The sequence below is a fragment of the Kryptolebias marmoratus genome, linkage group LG1 (assembly GCF_001649575.2).
Source record: "Kryptolebias marmoratus isolate JLee-2015 linkage group LG1, ASM164957v2, whole genome shotgun sequence".
Lineage (NCBI taxonomy): Eukaryota > Metazoa > Chordata > Actinopteri > Cyprinodontiformes > Rivulidae > Kryptolebias > Kryptolebias marmoratus.
The window spans coordinates 14,978,417-14,993,428 of record NC_051430.1 but is presented as its reverse complement, the minus strand read 5'-3'; the positions used below and the strand labels follow the sequence as shown (position 1 = coordinate 14,993,428).

At 40.3% G+C, this 15,012-nt stretch overlaps 2 protein-coding genes across 2 annotated transcripts in view; one reads left to right on the top strand and one right to left on the bottom strand.

Annotated features, from left to right (window-relative positions):
* fam219ab (family with sequence similarity 219 member Ab) overlaps nucleotides 1–6,789 on the top strand; it is a 13,159-nt gene extending 6,370 nt beyond the window's left edge. The window contains exons 4-6 of the mRNA XM_017417268.3: nucleotides 566–646; nucleotides 745–799; nucleotides 5,069–6,789. Coding sequence (XP_017272757.1) covers nucleotides 566–646; nucleotides 745–799; nucleotides 5,069–5,227 — 295 coding nt within the window. The 3' untranslated portion in view covers nucleotides 5,228–6,789. The remainder of the gene's footprint in view (nucleotides 1–565; nucleotides 647–744; nucleotides 800–5,068) is intronic.
* A 52-nt stretch (nucleotides 6,790–6,841) lies between these two features.
* On the bottom strand, nucleotides 6,842–11,532 carry klf9 (Kruppel-like factor 9). Its single transcript, XM_017417267.3, has 2 exons — nucleotides 10,779–11,532; nucleotides 6,842–8,894 (listed from the first exon to the last, which is right to left on the bottom strand). The coding sequence occupies exons 1-2, from the start codon at nucleotides 11,191–11,193 to the stop codon at nucleotides 8,614–8,616; spliced, it is 696 nt and encodes a 231-aa protein (XP_017272756.1). The 5' UTR covers nucleotides 11,194–11,532; the 3' UTR covers nucleotides 6,842–8,613.
* Between the last annotated feature and the right edge of the window lie 3,480 nt (nucleotides 11,533–15,012).

Genomic DNA, 15,012 nt, shown 5'->3' with positions numbered 1-15,012 from the left:
AGGACACGCTGGAGGGACTATGTTTCTCGGCTGGCCTGGGAACGCCTTGGGATTCCCCCGGAGGAGCTGGCCCAAGTGGCTGGGGAGAGGGAAGTCTGGGTCTCCCTGCTTAGGCTGCTGCCCCCGCGACCCGACCCCGGATAAGTGGAAGAGGATGGATGGATGGATGGATGGATGGATGTTTTTTGTTTTTTTTTCATGCAGCTGATTCACACAGTGTCTCACCACGTCTTACTATTCCAGAAAACACATTTCAGAAATTTCAACAGATGTTTTTATTGTTGTTTTCCAATATCAGTCTGACAATAAGGCCGCAAAAATAGTTGTATTGATTCAGGGTTTGTAAAATGTTTGAGGCAGACATCAGACCTCTTTTGTGCTTCTGTTCTTCCTGTGGTTTAGCTGTGGTTCTGCCTCCGGGCCCACCTTTATTTCCTCACATCGTTTCTGTTCTTCTAGTACTCGCCTGTTTCTGTATGTGAATCCATCTTCTCTCCCACATCCTTTTTTCTCTGTCCCTGATCTTTTTTTTTTTTCGTTTGTCCTCTCTTTCACCTCATTGCAGGTTGGTAGTGCCAAATAAAGGCTATTCATCTTTAGACCAGAGTCCAGATGAAAAGCCCTTGGTGGCCTTAGATACAGACAGGTAAACACACACTTGAAAACCCGCAATCTCCTCAAAACACATTTATATAATACTAGTATTGAACATATATGATGATTACATGTGTCTTTATGTTTCAGTGATGACGATTTCGACATGTCTAGATACTCGTCATCAGGATACTCTTCTGCTGAGGTGAGATGAGAGCACTGCTCATATTTATTATTTCGCTCCTCCGTCCTTCATTTTCTTGATTCCATTTCTTTCACGCTTGTCAAGAAACTCCAAGCGACACGATAACAAGCCAGGTTTAAAGAGAGCTTATTTACATCCATCTTGCTTATCCATGGTAATTCTGTAGGCATGGGCTGTCTCTGCAAGTGTGTGATTGTGCTACAGGTTCACCTGCACACTGAACTATATGAGAAATAAGGCAAGATATGAACTTAAATGTAATTAAATGTAATTTATTATGGTCCACTCGTGCAAATCTTTTCTCGACCAGAAAACTCACAGAAGCAACATTCAGATTTATTTGTCAAATTCTCATCCTTCATATCAGATTTCTGTGGAAAAACTTCAGGCTTGTGGATATAACACATATTTATGGTTTTAACTGTTTAGATTCAGATTCAGGTTATTTTGATTTTAGCTGGAAACATCAATTTGTAACGTTGGTTTAAGGATTATCAAAGTACTGTTGTTACATTTACAGTAAATAAAATAGGTATTCCCTCCCTCTAACGTTTAATGATTTTTAATAGTTTCTTCTTAAACCACTAGAGTGATGATTCAGCAGTGTGCTGCATGGTCCTGCTAAAAGTTTCAAGTTTCTAAAAAGGTTTTCTTCAAAAAGATTCTCTATATTTTGTACCATTCCTCTTTCCTTTAAGTCTTATCAGTTTCCCGGATTGTTATCTCAGTATTGAGGTGTTAGGTTTGCCTCAGTCATGTGTTGTCTCTGATGGCCTAAAGGTTCTATACTTGTCTCATCTGACCACAGGACATTCTCCCACATGTTTAGGGAGTCTGCAATATGCTTTTTGGCAAATTCCAAACAGTCTGCTGTAATATTATTTTTTCTTTAAGCAATAACATTTTCCTGGCCACTCTTCCAAGAAGGTGGCTTATAGACGGATCTTCCCATCTCTGCAGAAGAGCTGCCCAGCTCCAGCTCCATCAGGGTACCTTTGGCCTCTTTGGTTGCTTCTCTAAATAACACCTTACTTGGTTTGTAAGTTTTGGTGGACGACCCCCTCTTGATAGGTTTGATGGCATTGTCTTTCCATTTCCTAACAATAGATTTAATGGTTCTCCATTGGGATGTTCAGGTTTTAGAACAGTAGTGCCTGATCCTCGAGGAACACTATCTGGACGTTTTAGGTGTTTCTCTGCTTTGACTCAACTGATTTGAATGACTGAGTGATTAACAGGCTTCTCTAGAACCTGAAGACCTGTTGAAGAGCAGGAAAACAACTAAAACCTGCAGGATAGTGGCCCTCCAGGACCAGGATTGGACACCACTGGTTTAGGACATTCTTTTATAAACCAACCCTGATCGGTTCTTCTCCACAACTCTGTTTATGACCTGTGTGGAAACTTCCTTGTTGTTCATGCTGTCTCTTGCTTGGTGGTAGCTCTTACTAAGAGTTGTTGAAGTGGTGTTGATTCTTGGGGCTGCTACAACAGGGTGTGTATCATTTGACACTTAGATTGTCCACAGGTGGATGTTATTTAACTAATTAAGTGGCCTCTAATGGGTTGTCGGGGTTTCAAAAAAAAAGCGAGTGAATGTACTATATATGCGTGAACCACTTTTCAGTTTTATATTTTATAGAATTATTTGAATCCTCCTGAAGCCCTCAAAACTGAAGAGAGGAAGAGAAGCCCTTGTAGCTTCAGGTCCATTTGACCCGAAGGCCACGGGAGGGTTAATTTTTTTTCTCCATTAATGCTACAAAGCTTGAGTGTTTTGTGTTGGTATTACTTATAGTCGTATTTAAAAATCTGTTTAAATTCCTGGTTGTAAGGCAACAATACTGAAAGAATACCAAGGGGGTGAACACATTTGCAACGTGTTTAATCCATTACAGAACCGAAAATGGTATTCTATTATTTCTACATGAAAACCTAAATTCTTAGATGTTTTTAATTTAAAAAATTAAATTTCATGCAAAAAAATAAAATAAAATACAAGAAGAATCACACCAGGGTGGTAGTTGTTGTCATAGCAAAGATCCAAGTGATGATGGTTGCTGCCATCTGTGAAAGAAAAAGCTTTGTCATGCTCTGCCATGGTTACCACTTTAACTTTCTACTGGTCTAATTCACAAGCACAGACAGTCTCAATATTTGTGCATTGTCTAGCTCCAAAACTCAGAGGATAGATGAGGTAACCACAGAACAGGAACACTGTGGTTCTTCTTTTCTGTTGGATTTGATAAATGAAATGGGTCAAAATGGTTTTGATTTAAAGCTTGTTACCAGACATGTTTAATATCATTGCAGTTTTTTATAACATGTATCTTCGCTGACACAGGAATTCTTTTCCTATTGAATTCTTTACCAAAGTGATTAGCTATACTGTTTTCTGCTTTCTCATTATTTGCATCACATCCTTTGGCCAGAGAAATGTAAAAATAATACTTGAGTTTTGACTGGACACATTTGAAATCAAGACTTAAGTTCGGCCTCATACACACAAAAATATATCTAGTTCTAATTAGAGTTTAGTAAAAACTATTATTTGAATTCAGACTGAATTTTTAACTGTTTTCAGCTTAAGTCTGATGTTATCCCAACTCTGATGTGTTTACATTTGGAAGAATTTAATATTGTTTTAAACAAACACAGATATACTGACATGCATATGTTCTGGTTTCAATAGAGTTTTAGTAGTGGAGTGATAAAAAATAAAAACTAATCAACCCTGCCTTTAGATTGCTGAAAAGAAGCTAAAACTAACCATTTTAAACTTCACTGTAGTGGTGTACACCTTGAAAATGTTGTGCTGCTTATTGTTAATCATTTGTGATCTTCCAGCACCTGTAAGATTAATTGTTTAATTTTAATGTAAAGACTTATTGACTTATGATTTATGCAAAAGCGTCAAAAGATTCTAGGTTCTGGGCCCAGGCAGACAAAATTAGGTTTAAAAACAAATCATTTTCTGATCTTTCACTTTGTTAAAATAAATCCAATTTTGTTCCCATAAAATGAAATTAGAGAATCTTGGGAACAGATATTTAGGTTTACCCAAATGACGTAAATCAGTAAATAGGAGGTAGATTTTGTTCCTTTGAGACACAATAAACATTACCAAAGGAGGAATGTTGTTGCCTAACTTCAACTTGGTTTTTTTTGTGGAAGAGATTAAACATCTTTTTTTCACCAAGTTGCCGAAATGCTTTCAGTTGTGATATTAATTCAGTAACGAGAAGGTTTTATACAAAAGAAAAACTGAGCTATTTGTCATCTTTTTAAAAAGGTTTTATTTTTACATAACACAAAAGGCAGACCAAAGGAAAACATATGAAAGAAAAAGTCATGGGATGGACAGCTTCAATAAATAGTTTTCCTTCACACATACTGAGCAGTCGCAAAGTCATTAACAGTCTTTCATGTTTGGAAGATACATATACACCATTTTCCCTGCTGTCTTTCTCCAAATGTATTTATTTATTGTAGCTGGATGGAGTATATCATTTGCTCCAGTAGGTGGAGGTGTTTAATCATATCATTGTAATGAGAGTCTGTTTTTGAAGCCAGTGTTTTATAACACCCTTCCTGCTTGCTGCCAGCATGATTTTCAAAAATTAAGAGTCATGTTTGTCCATGTCGTCAGGGATGTGTTTAAGGTGTAGGGGTGTAAAAAGTTGTACTAACAACAAATAAAAGGTGGGATTTGATTCTAACTGCGTCTTTCCCAAGAGGTTGGATAGATCAGCCGGTCCAAAAAAGTGTGTATAGTCCATTGATTCTCCACACTCCCTCCATCACATTGGGCTCCATTTTGTTTCTGTTTAGAAGTAATAAAGAAACAAATCTGATTTTTTTTTTCCATCAAAAGTTTCTCCAGTTGTGTGAATTAGTGAAAGAGGTTTGTGTTTTCTATGCTTGAATACATTCTTCATCAGTTTCCTTTCCCATCACTGTTTCACATATTCTCTAAAGTCCATTCTCATTGATCTAATGCCTCTATACAAATTCCTCACAAGACCATTAACATCCCTTAAATTCAGCATTCAGAATAAAAATGTAATAGCATATGGGATTTCACTTGATGTGGACTTTAAATCCTTTAAAGGAAGTAATCACAGGGCTGCAGGTTTCTGGAGAAATCACGTCTATCCAGCTCCGATTATCAAAACTGAGCAAGGGCTACCCGTTAGTAATTGTTCAAGTTGAAAAATATATTTTGTGCATCTCCAACACATGAACTTCTGTTTTTCTTTCTTTTCTCAGCAAATCAATCAGGATCTGAACATTCAGCTGCTGAAAGACGGTTACCGCCTTGATGAGATCCCGGACGACGAGGACCTGGATCTGATCCCGCCCAAATCAGTCAACCCCACCTGCATGTGCTGCCAGGCGACCTCCTCCACAACCTGCCAAATCCAGTAACCCCCACTCCCTCTGACCCCCACCCCTTTCCACGCGACATACCCCCCTCCACCCCACCCGTCTTTATCCTCTGTGAGTTTAAACTCTGTGAGGCATTCGTAGAATATTGTCATGACAGTTAAGTACTATGATGATGATAGCAAGTAACCAGAATCAGAAACAGAATCCAAATCTAGAAGAAGGGACACACATCAGAATAATCAGGATGGATTGAAAACGCTAGCAAAGTGGTGGATTCCTCCTATGGTAGGACCTGCTTTCTGTCTCAGAGCTTCTTTCTAGGTGGACGTAATGTAACATATCGCTCTGATTTTAGCTTTCCAGTCAAGAAAAGGTCATTAGATGCTGATTTTAATATTCCTGAACAGTAACAAACATTACCATAACTGCTGACTGTTTTACCTCCCTGAACTCTGCTTTGCCTTTTTCTAGTTTTAATTTCAAAGCTTACTTTGATGAAACCGAGAGATTAACGAGATGTGACGGCGAGAAGTGTGGAATGTGGACTTTGTACGCCTCGAAAAAGAGGAGCTCTGATACTTAATTCATTGTACTGAACAGGGTTGTTATGTAGCACAGACCCAATGTCACCTACCATGTCCTCTGCCCCACTGTTTGAGGGTATTCCATCACAGAAATTAGGGAGGAATGACTTTGGAACAAACTGCATGACGACTGAACTGCTGAGAGGGGGAAATAAAAAAAGGCACGTAGCTTTTGCACATTTGATTTTGTTGTTGTTTTGTTTTGCAGTCACATCTTTCTGCTGTGGCACAAGCTTGACTTGCAGTATTTTCAGTTTGCACATTTTCCTTTTAGTTTTATGGGGGCCCCAAATCATGTAATCTACTCTGCACAGCAGTGACAGTGGCTTACCCGTAATTAACTGTGTCATAAAAAAGGAAGATTACACATTTTTAAACCAACGCTCACATGATCCATGCGTTAGCAAGGCCAAAGGAACTAAAGGGAGAAGAGGGCTGGACTTTAGACCGATTATCTAGTACATTTTGTCTTTGCCTCACGTCTACTGTCACAGAACGAGCACTGGACACTGCAGAGCATTTAGTCACACACACGAGCGCAGACCAGAAAGATATCCCCTCTCTTCTTGCACATGCATGCACACAAACAATGCCAAAACTGTAAGTGAGATGGCATCCAAATCTTATTTTGACTGATAGAATGGGAAAGGTTTTGTAATCGCAACACTGAGGATTGTTGACTTGGAGCACCAGTATCGTTCATTTACAACCCTCTCTCTTCTCTGAATCAGTTGTTGATTGCATTTAGAGTATGCCTTAAGTACAGAGAAGTTAAAAAAAAATGTGTGTACTTATTGCTGTTTTTTAGTTTATTTGAAAACCGTTTGCTGTCAATGAAGTTACGCTTCTTTTTTTTAATTAAACATGTAAACACAAGTAATAACTGTTTTTTTTATTTTTCCTTTTTTAAAAAATGATTTTAAGTATTGTAAACACTTCCATTAGAGTATTTAACAATGTTATTGTCATGTGCAGTGTATGACGGTGATAAATAAACACAAAGCAAGTGGAAAAGTCTTTTTGAGTTGTTCTAATTATTAGTGTGAGGGGGAAAAAAAAGGGCAACGAGTAAATGTTTAGTATGAAAAAGTCATTTTAATGCTTAATCCTTGAAGAGTAATCATTACACAGCCATGTGTTTTGCAATAACATAAGGTTTGCATCATCAGTCCCTGATTACAGAAGCTTCAGAAGAAAAAAAATGGCTTCGATCTGAAAGGCACCAGCAACAAATCACAGTTGTCATTAATCCCAGAAAAGAAAAAAAGAGAAAAAAAAAACAGCATCTCACTTAGCAAACGTTTGTAGTCCTTCAAATATTCCACACTTTGTTTGAATGCATTATGTGACAAGTATAAAAAGAACAATAACAACAATGCATTTGGCTCCTAATAAGACATCTCATTCCATTAGTACAAAAGATAACCAGACAGACAAAAAAGAAACACACGTGAGCATGCTACAGGATGGAATACAGTCGTTTCAGAACAAACTATTAGCGAGATCAGTCCTCAAAAGTGCTGGAACAAATAATAAAAATAAAAAAAAAGGTGTACTGATGTTTCCCTGTGAGAAATGTTGTGCTTCCATGTCACCACATGGGGGTGTAGTATTCACAGCATGGTTGCTAACGACATGAGTCCCTTTTTAAACAAAATGCAGTCCACAAAAAAAAATAAAAAGAAATCTGTTTAGAGCATAAAGTAACTGGCACTGTTGGTGTTCGAGACAGTCTTTAAAGTATTTAGGAAAAGCAACGGAAAGAATGTGACAGAAATGTTAATTCGAGTGGTCATTTCTCCAGAGATGAAAATGTATAAATTCCCCTCAGAAAGGCACACAGACACACACACACACACTTATTCTGAACATGAATCATAGTTTTACCTTTTATGAGTGTTTTAGCTTCAAGCAGAACAAAAACAGATTACCACCCCGTTGTGCTGTCCTGCAAGTGTGAACAAAACAACACAAACCTCGGCACGTGACCTCCCCGTGAAATCACCTCGTGCGTTATGGGTTTTGCCACTCCGAACTGCAGATATATTTCTGTGCATGTATTTGCGAGTTCATTGCTGCATCAAAACATCGGTTTCAATACTTTTTTATACGTACAAGCTCCTGATTACGCCTGAAGTCGGCGTCTAAACGTGTGAAATTAAATAAGTAAGCTCTGTTTCTCCATAAAACTTTTCTTATTACTCTGTAATGACAAATAACTACACTACACTGAGTGGACCACCCAGTCTGATTGACATATTTACACGGTAATACTGTTCTGTGTTGCATTCATGTTGACTTAGGCTGAAAAATAACTGTACAAAATTGTATAAGTACAACTTTATCTTTACAATAGTTAACATTTGCTGAAGGACTTTATGCAAAACGTGTGAGCACAGTAGAAATGGATCAGTTTTAGGATTCTGTAGATGATTATCTACATTATTTAATGAAGCGTGATGCTAAATGAACACGCACAGTGTTTCGAAAGCAATACTGTTTATGTACAGAAACTTTGATGAGGAGTTCTTTAAAAAAAAAAAGAAAGAGAGAGTATCACAAGGCAAATTAATCAACCTTCCTGATAGACCCTGAGTAACACTTCATAAATACCAGTGGCCTCAGGGAATAAACCAGTTATCTTGACTTTCTGGTTCAAACTGTTCCTGTCTGCTGTTGCGCAATGTTACATGCATGAAAACAAAACTCCCTGAACTCGTGGTCTGGCTGGACGGGATTCGTGTAAAGGTACGTGCATCACACGCACAAGGCTGTGCACGCTGCTCTGCACCTTTATCTACATCTGTACAGTATGCAGGGGGGGGNGGGGGGGGGGGGGACTCACAGTCCCGAGGGGCTTTGGTACCCAGAATCGGAGGAGGACATGGACATGGAGCAGCGGCGTCTCTTGGCCACTTTGGAGCCCTGAAGCATGCTGGGGTGGAAGCCCGCGTGTCGCCGGGCGTGTTTGGTCAGGTGGTCGCTCCTCATGAAGCACTTCTCACACATGGGGCAGTTGAAGCGCTTCTCGCCCGTGTGTGTGCGGTAGTGGCGCGTCAGCTCATCTGACCGGGAGAACTTCTTGCTGCAGTCGGGCCATGTGCACTTGAAGGGACGCTCACCTGAGGACACAGAGGCACTTTTTTAATCAATGCAAGTAATTTAGACTCTTTAACGTTCCTGTTTGATTGCAAAAGCAATCTTTTCTCTTTTTGACCTATTAAAACTGCATGACCCAGTTTTTAAAATAGTAACTGATACTACCTTAAAAACCTTTTAATTCAGTGCTCCTTGGTGATATTAACTTTTAGTCCTTCACCAGGTTTATGTGTTTGGGAAAAAAAAACAATAGAATCTATTTCATACTTATTTACAAAACAAATTTATTTTGAGGGTCTACAGGAAGCAGTTTACATGCTTCAAAGAGAATATATAATATACATTATGTATAAATTCAGCTGCAGAAAACAGAAAGTAAATATTTGTCTATCAATATTGCTGAGGGCTAGTCTGAGCTCAGTTTGCTGTGTATGCTATTGTGACCTTGCAGCTGAAGGCTGTCTCATAGAATAATAATGAGTGTTATAAAACTGCTTTGTATCACTGAGAAAATATCAGCTTCTGCATTACGTAATTCACAGACACGTCGACATAAACAAGGAGAGATAATGGGCCCTAAAGTGACTGCACGCAGGGATTATTAACTTGACAAAAAGTGGCAATAAAGAAATATGTTTTATGGATGATACCAGTAGGTACTTCTTCTAAAACTAAGTCATAATTACAAGAGTGTACTTTAGAATTATGCTTTTGTATCTCATTATTATAAGATACTACCTCAAAATATGACTTAGAATATCATATTTATCAGATGTCAACTCAAAATTATGATCTCATATTTAGGAGATACTAAATCGTAATCACAAGATAATAGGTCATTATTAAAAATGACTTAATCATAATCATGGTATACTGTCATTAATGTGAGATACTAAGTTATTATTATGAGATACTAAGTCAAAATCATGAGATAGTAAGTGATAATTATGAGATAATAGTCCATTATTATGACATACTAAGCTATTATTATGAAAAACTTAGTCAATGTTTTGATATACTACATCTTGATGATTTAATACTAAGTCATTATTATAAGAAAAAAAAGTCGTAGTATTAAGTCAAAATATAAGATAGTAAGCCCTCTTTATGTGGATCTTTAGTGTGGTGGAAACGGGCTTTTACAGTCCAGATAACAGTTTTAAAATTAAATTTAAAAAAATATTTTTAAATCCATAAAGCCACACCCCATATCCATCTCCACGTGCTCCTCTGCACCACGTGCCCGCCTTTGTTTACAAGCCGGCAGAGGGGTGTGGAGGCGGGTGACGTATGAGGAAGCGGTGGCGCAGCAGGGTGGGTTACCTCCGGACAAGAACATGTGGCGACAACTGTGTCGCAGTGACCTGCTCTGTCAATTATAAGCCAGCGGGTTGACAGATTATTACTTTTCCGTCATTAAAACAACGGTGGTTCGATCTTTTACAGGATTAAAAAAAAACGAGCCGAGGCAACAACTTGAGTCATATCCCTGAGGGGTTTCCATCCCCACGGTCCGCGGCGCATCACATGGGCAGCGGAACATCGTGTTCCCGCAGGAACCCGCGCGTTAACAGCTCATTATTACGCCTTTATCTCACACACAAACTCACACACACACACACACACCTGTCCTCTCCTCACACACAAGCAACCACCTTTCCCTGAACGCTGTCCTCGTACTTGTGTGAAAGTCTGACACATATATCTCTTATGTGGGTTGTCGCTTCTGTAATGGCGTCATTATAATCGTCGACCGGAATTAAAAAAATAAAATAAAATAAATAACAAAAGAAGGAGTGACGCAGCGCGGTTTCGCTGTCGTCAACAGAACCGAGCCTGTGACTTAATGTGTAGGCGTGTCCCCCAGCCACCCATCCACCCACCCACCCCCAGAACCCCCAGCTTACCGGTGTGGACCCGGAGATGGGCTTTGAGGTGGGACGACTTCCCGTACATCTTCCCGCAGCCCGCGAACGGGCAGACGTGGGACTTCTGCCTCCCCTCCGCCGCCGCCGCCGCCGCCGCCGTCTTGTTGTTATTTCGGGGCTGCTTGAGACCCAGCGAGGCCCGGCTGTCCTCGGTGTCCAGGCGGCGGCCGGCCCGCTCCTCCTTCTCCTGCCTTCCCGCTCCCTCGCTGCCGCCGAGACACCTGCCGTCCCCGGCGCCGATGGCGTCGGGGCTGTATTTCCTCAGGTCCAGCAGAATCATCGCCACCATCAGCAAAGTCCCGTTCTCCTCCTGGTCCTCTTTAAACGGGTCTTCCGTCCTCCCCGAAGGACGTGTGGGGACGCAGTCTGCGGAGACGTCAAACGCCGACATCATTTAGAGCAGATGAGAGCAATAAAGTATTTAAAAAATAGTCCAAAAAAGGGGGGTCAGGTTTCAGTCCTGGTCTGAGAAAAGGAGGCTAATTATCGTCACGTTCTGTCCCCAGGCTGTCTGGGTTGTCTTATTGAGGATGCTGGGCGGATAAAGAAAGACCGCCTCGAGAAAGATGGGAGTTTGAATCGTCTCCCGGCTCTTCTTCTTCTGCGTCTCCTTCCTGTAGTTCCGTCCGTCTGAATCCGATAAACCACCCCCTGAGCTGGTTGTACCAGCGTGTATTCCGCTGTTCTGTTCGCGCCCACTCCTGCGTCAACTTGTCCTATTTTACAGGGAGCAGCCGTTCTCTCAACTCCAAGAAACAATTTCGCGGAATCCTGCGGTGTCATAATAAAACCGGGCCGCGATTGGCTGGGAGAGAACGTGACGCGCCCTTTGCGAATGCGGTTTCAACGGCGCGAGTGACGGGACAATGGACCAATCACAGGCGAGGATTGCCAATAAGAGGGCAGGACCAGGGTGATGCTGCGTTTATGTACTGATTAGAGCTGGGAATTAGGAGTTTCAGGGTGTAATTTAGTTTCAGCTAAATTTGTTACGATTTGATACCTTAGCGTAATAACCATTTGATAATTCTAGAAAAAAGACATTTTCATTCGTAATAATTAATGAAAGTAATAAATTGTAGTTTGTTATGATTTAGTCTATATAGGATTATTGTATAGCAGTATATCAGCAAATTTTATCCTATTGTATTCAAAAAAGTCCTTGTTTCTTGACTGTTTTCAAGGCCCAATTTTGCTATTTTCTATCTACAACAATTAAATTTGTACAACTTGAACTAACAATTGTTTAAAGGTGTTCATTGAAAATATAAAATAAACTAGAAAAAAAAGGTTCTCCTGACCTATATCAAATGATGCAGTTTGAACGAGTTTATTCTGGTAGTTTTCCAAATATACTGATACGCATTTCTAAAATGTGGGCACACACTCAACGTAAACAAAGCTTTGGACTGAATCTGCCCAAAAAAACCGATGGACGCTTGAGTGTGTTTGTGTTTGTCCTACATAAATCTGACCGCAGTCTGTGTAAGTAAACAATAATGGCAGAACTGGGCAAGCATAGAATCTTAGAGAACACATTTAGGTGTAAATACATGGGTGAATCTGCTAAACGTGAAAGAAAAGAGGAAGAACAAGTCAGACAACTGTCAAGAATAAATAACGGGTCTCAAGCATGGTGTAGATGCACCATAAAGACAGAGCTCTGCATTTAAACACACAAAGCTTATGCAGAACTTCTGTTAGACCAGTAAGTTTACCATTTCAACAGGGTTTTTTTTTCAGCTCTAGTCTGAGATTGTTTTAGGAATCTACTGTGCTCAACAAATCTGACCGTAAATGAAAATTGTCTAACTTCTTGATCCCAAACAGCTCTTCCATGGACTTTGCCATTGTATTTTCAGTTACTTTAGCTGTTTCTGTAGTTGGCACCTGTTCACAAATTCTGCTTAAGTCATAACAGACACAATGACCATGATAGTGGAGAAAATGGTGTGGATTTGGTTTCTTACTTTATGAATTTCTTTTGAGAAAAACTGACTCAAAAATGTGTCATAGCATGGGCATGTTTCCTGCTCATTAGAAGTGAATGAACTCAAGCACTGTGTCTCATTATGTTTTATTCGAGGACTGGTCTCACTGTATCCCAGTTTTACAATGCAATCCAAAGTAAGCACCACTCTGTATCTGTTCCTGAAGCTGCACTTGAACTCATTAAACTTTTCTTTTTCTGCTTTGACAAAAAAAAAAAAAAAAAAGACAAATATTTATTCTCTCCTAAGTGCAGTTGCAGTGCAGGGCAGCAGACAAACTTTAATGCACATGGTCCTCTTGAAAAAAACGTTGGAAGCCCCCACCTCCCCAAACCCCCTCACACACCCCTCGCCCTCCCACCTTCCATTTTTAGAATGGAGAGCTTTCTGTGAGGTGGGAGGTTCCTGCAAGTTCCTAGAAAACCCTACTCAGCTTTTAGGGTGCAGGGATTGTGTAATGCACTGCAAACACAACATAAGTGAGACAAAATGTCCCAAATTGAGACAACATGTACTCGTGTTTTGTTTTTGTTTTTTTTGTTTGTTTTTTTTTTGTTTAGTTTTGTTCTTGTCTGGAAGGACATTTTTCTCCAAAGTCAGTTTTATAGAAGATTAAAAGTTGTTTTGGGCAAGAAATCTGCTTTTTGTGGTCATTTTGGCAGGTTTTTGTTTGTTTAGTTGGCAGATAGGTTTGTTTACCAAATGTGTGTATGTATATATGCCTTGTATAAGCTTATATAACACATATTATACTTTCCCCCCTCAAATTTTATAATAAATACCCCTCATATGTGTTTTCTACCTTTTTTAATCACATGACTTGACAAAAACTAAAGTTAGAGGTCTAGTATGACCTTTATATTGTGTGCTTTCTATATTATGGAGCTGGGAGTGAAGAGTACCCCACTTCTTTTAATTAATAGGTTAATTCCCATCAGTTTCGGATAAATCCTGTTTACAAAGCAGCCGTAATCCACACCTTAAATGATCATATTCCGCCTAACTTATGTCTGATGTTGACACAATATGGGAAACAAGCTGCAGCTACAAGTGGTAAAGTTCAGGAAGAGTGCACACAGAGTCCCTGTTTGTGCGCCACAGAATCAACACCGCACACTTTCCCAGGATTGGCACTGACGGACCACCCCCACACTCCCTCGTCCCACTTTGCTCAATTCAGAGGAAGAAGCCCCAGAAATTTCTAGGAAAAAAAAAAAAAAGTCTTGTTGAAACTGGGGTGTTGGGCTCGTGCATCCCGCAGTCACCCCCCACCCCTCCACCCGCTCTTCCTTCAGCCGCCGAGCTGTAAACATTTCTGGGGAAGAGGAGGCGCTTCGGAGGGGGTTGCCGCAGTCTCCTCTGCTCCCCCTCTGTCTCCCTCCTTCCCTCTCCGGAGTGCAGGAGTTCAGCGGCGCTCGGCGCTTCTGGGTCATATCGCCGTGTTGACACGAGGATGGCAAAGATAAGGTTGTTTTTCGACTGCGAAGGCGCGTGCATATAATTTGACTGAGAGAGACAGAGAGACAGAGAGGGAGGGGGAGAGAGAGACAGACAGAGAGAGAGAGACAGAATGAGCGGACACGTGCGTAATCTCAGTACAGAATGTTCCCGTCCACGTGCGCAGTGTGAACTCGGCACTGCGAGTCCCCCTCCACCACCACACACACACACACACACACACACACACACACACACACACACACACACACTCACACACACCTACAGCAGCTCAGTTCTTATGAGCTTCAGAGCAAACACAATGCATACTAATATCACTGACTGAGACTCTTTTTAACCAATTTTGTTCGAACACTACTTCTGATACTTTATGTGCTTTTACCATTTTGGTGTTCAAAGTTTCTCTCCTTGGAGCAACTCTAGCGTTCTTCCTCAAGCCAGAGGAACCAGCTTCAGCCATGACAGCTGCAACTGTCACCCCCCATTGCAACAGCTGAGGAGAAAAGCACTGACAGATATAGTACTGTGCACAAGTCTTGAGTCATCCGTCATTTTTCTATATGTTTCTACAAAGTCATACTTTCCTGTCATCTTTAAAGTGATCTTAATCAATAGTTTTCAGGCTTTCTGGAGATTCAAAGGTTTTCTTTGGACTTTGGCTGCTCGTGTTACTCTTTTTCTTCCTTACAATTTGCAAAAGAATGGTTGATTGTTCTTTAAACCTCTTAACTCTGACCTATGAATTATTTAGGCATAAAAAGGCT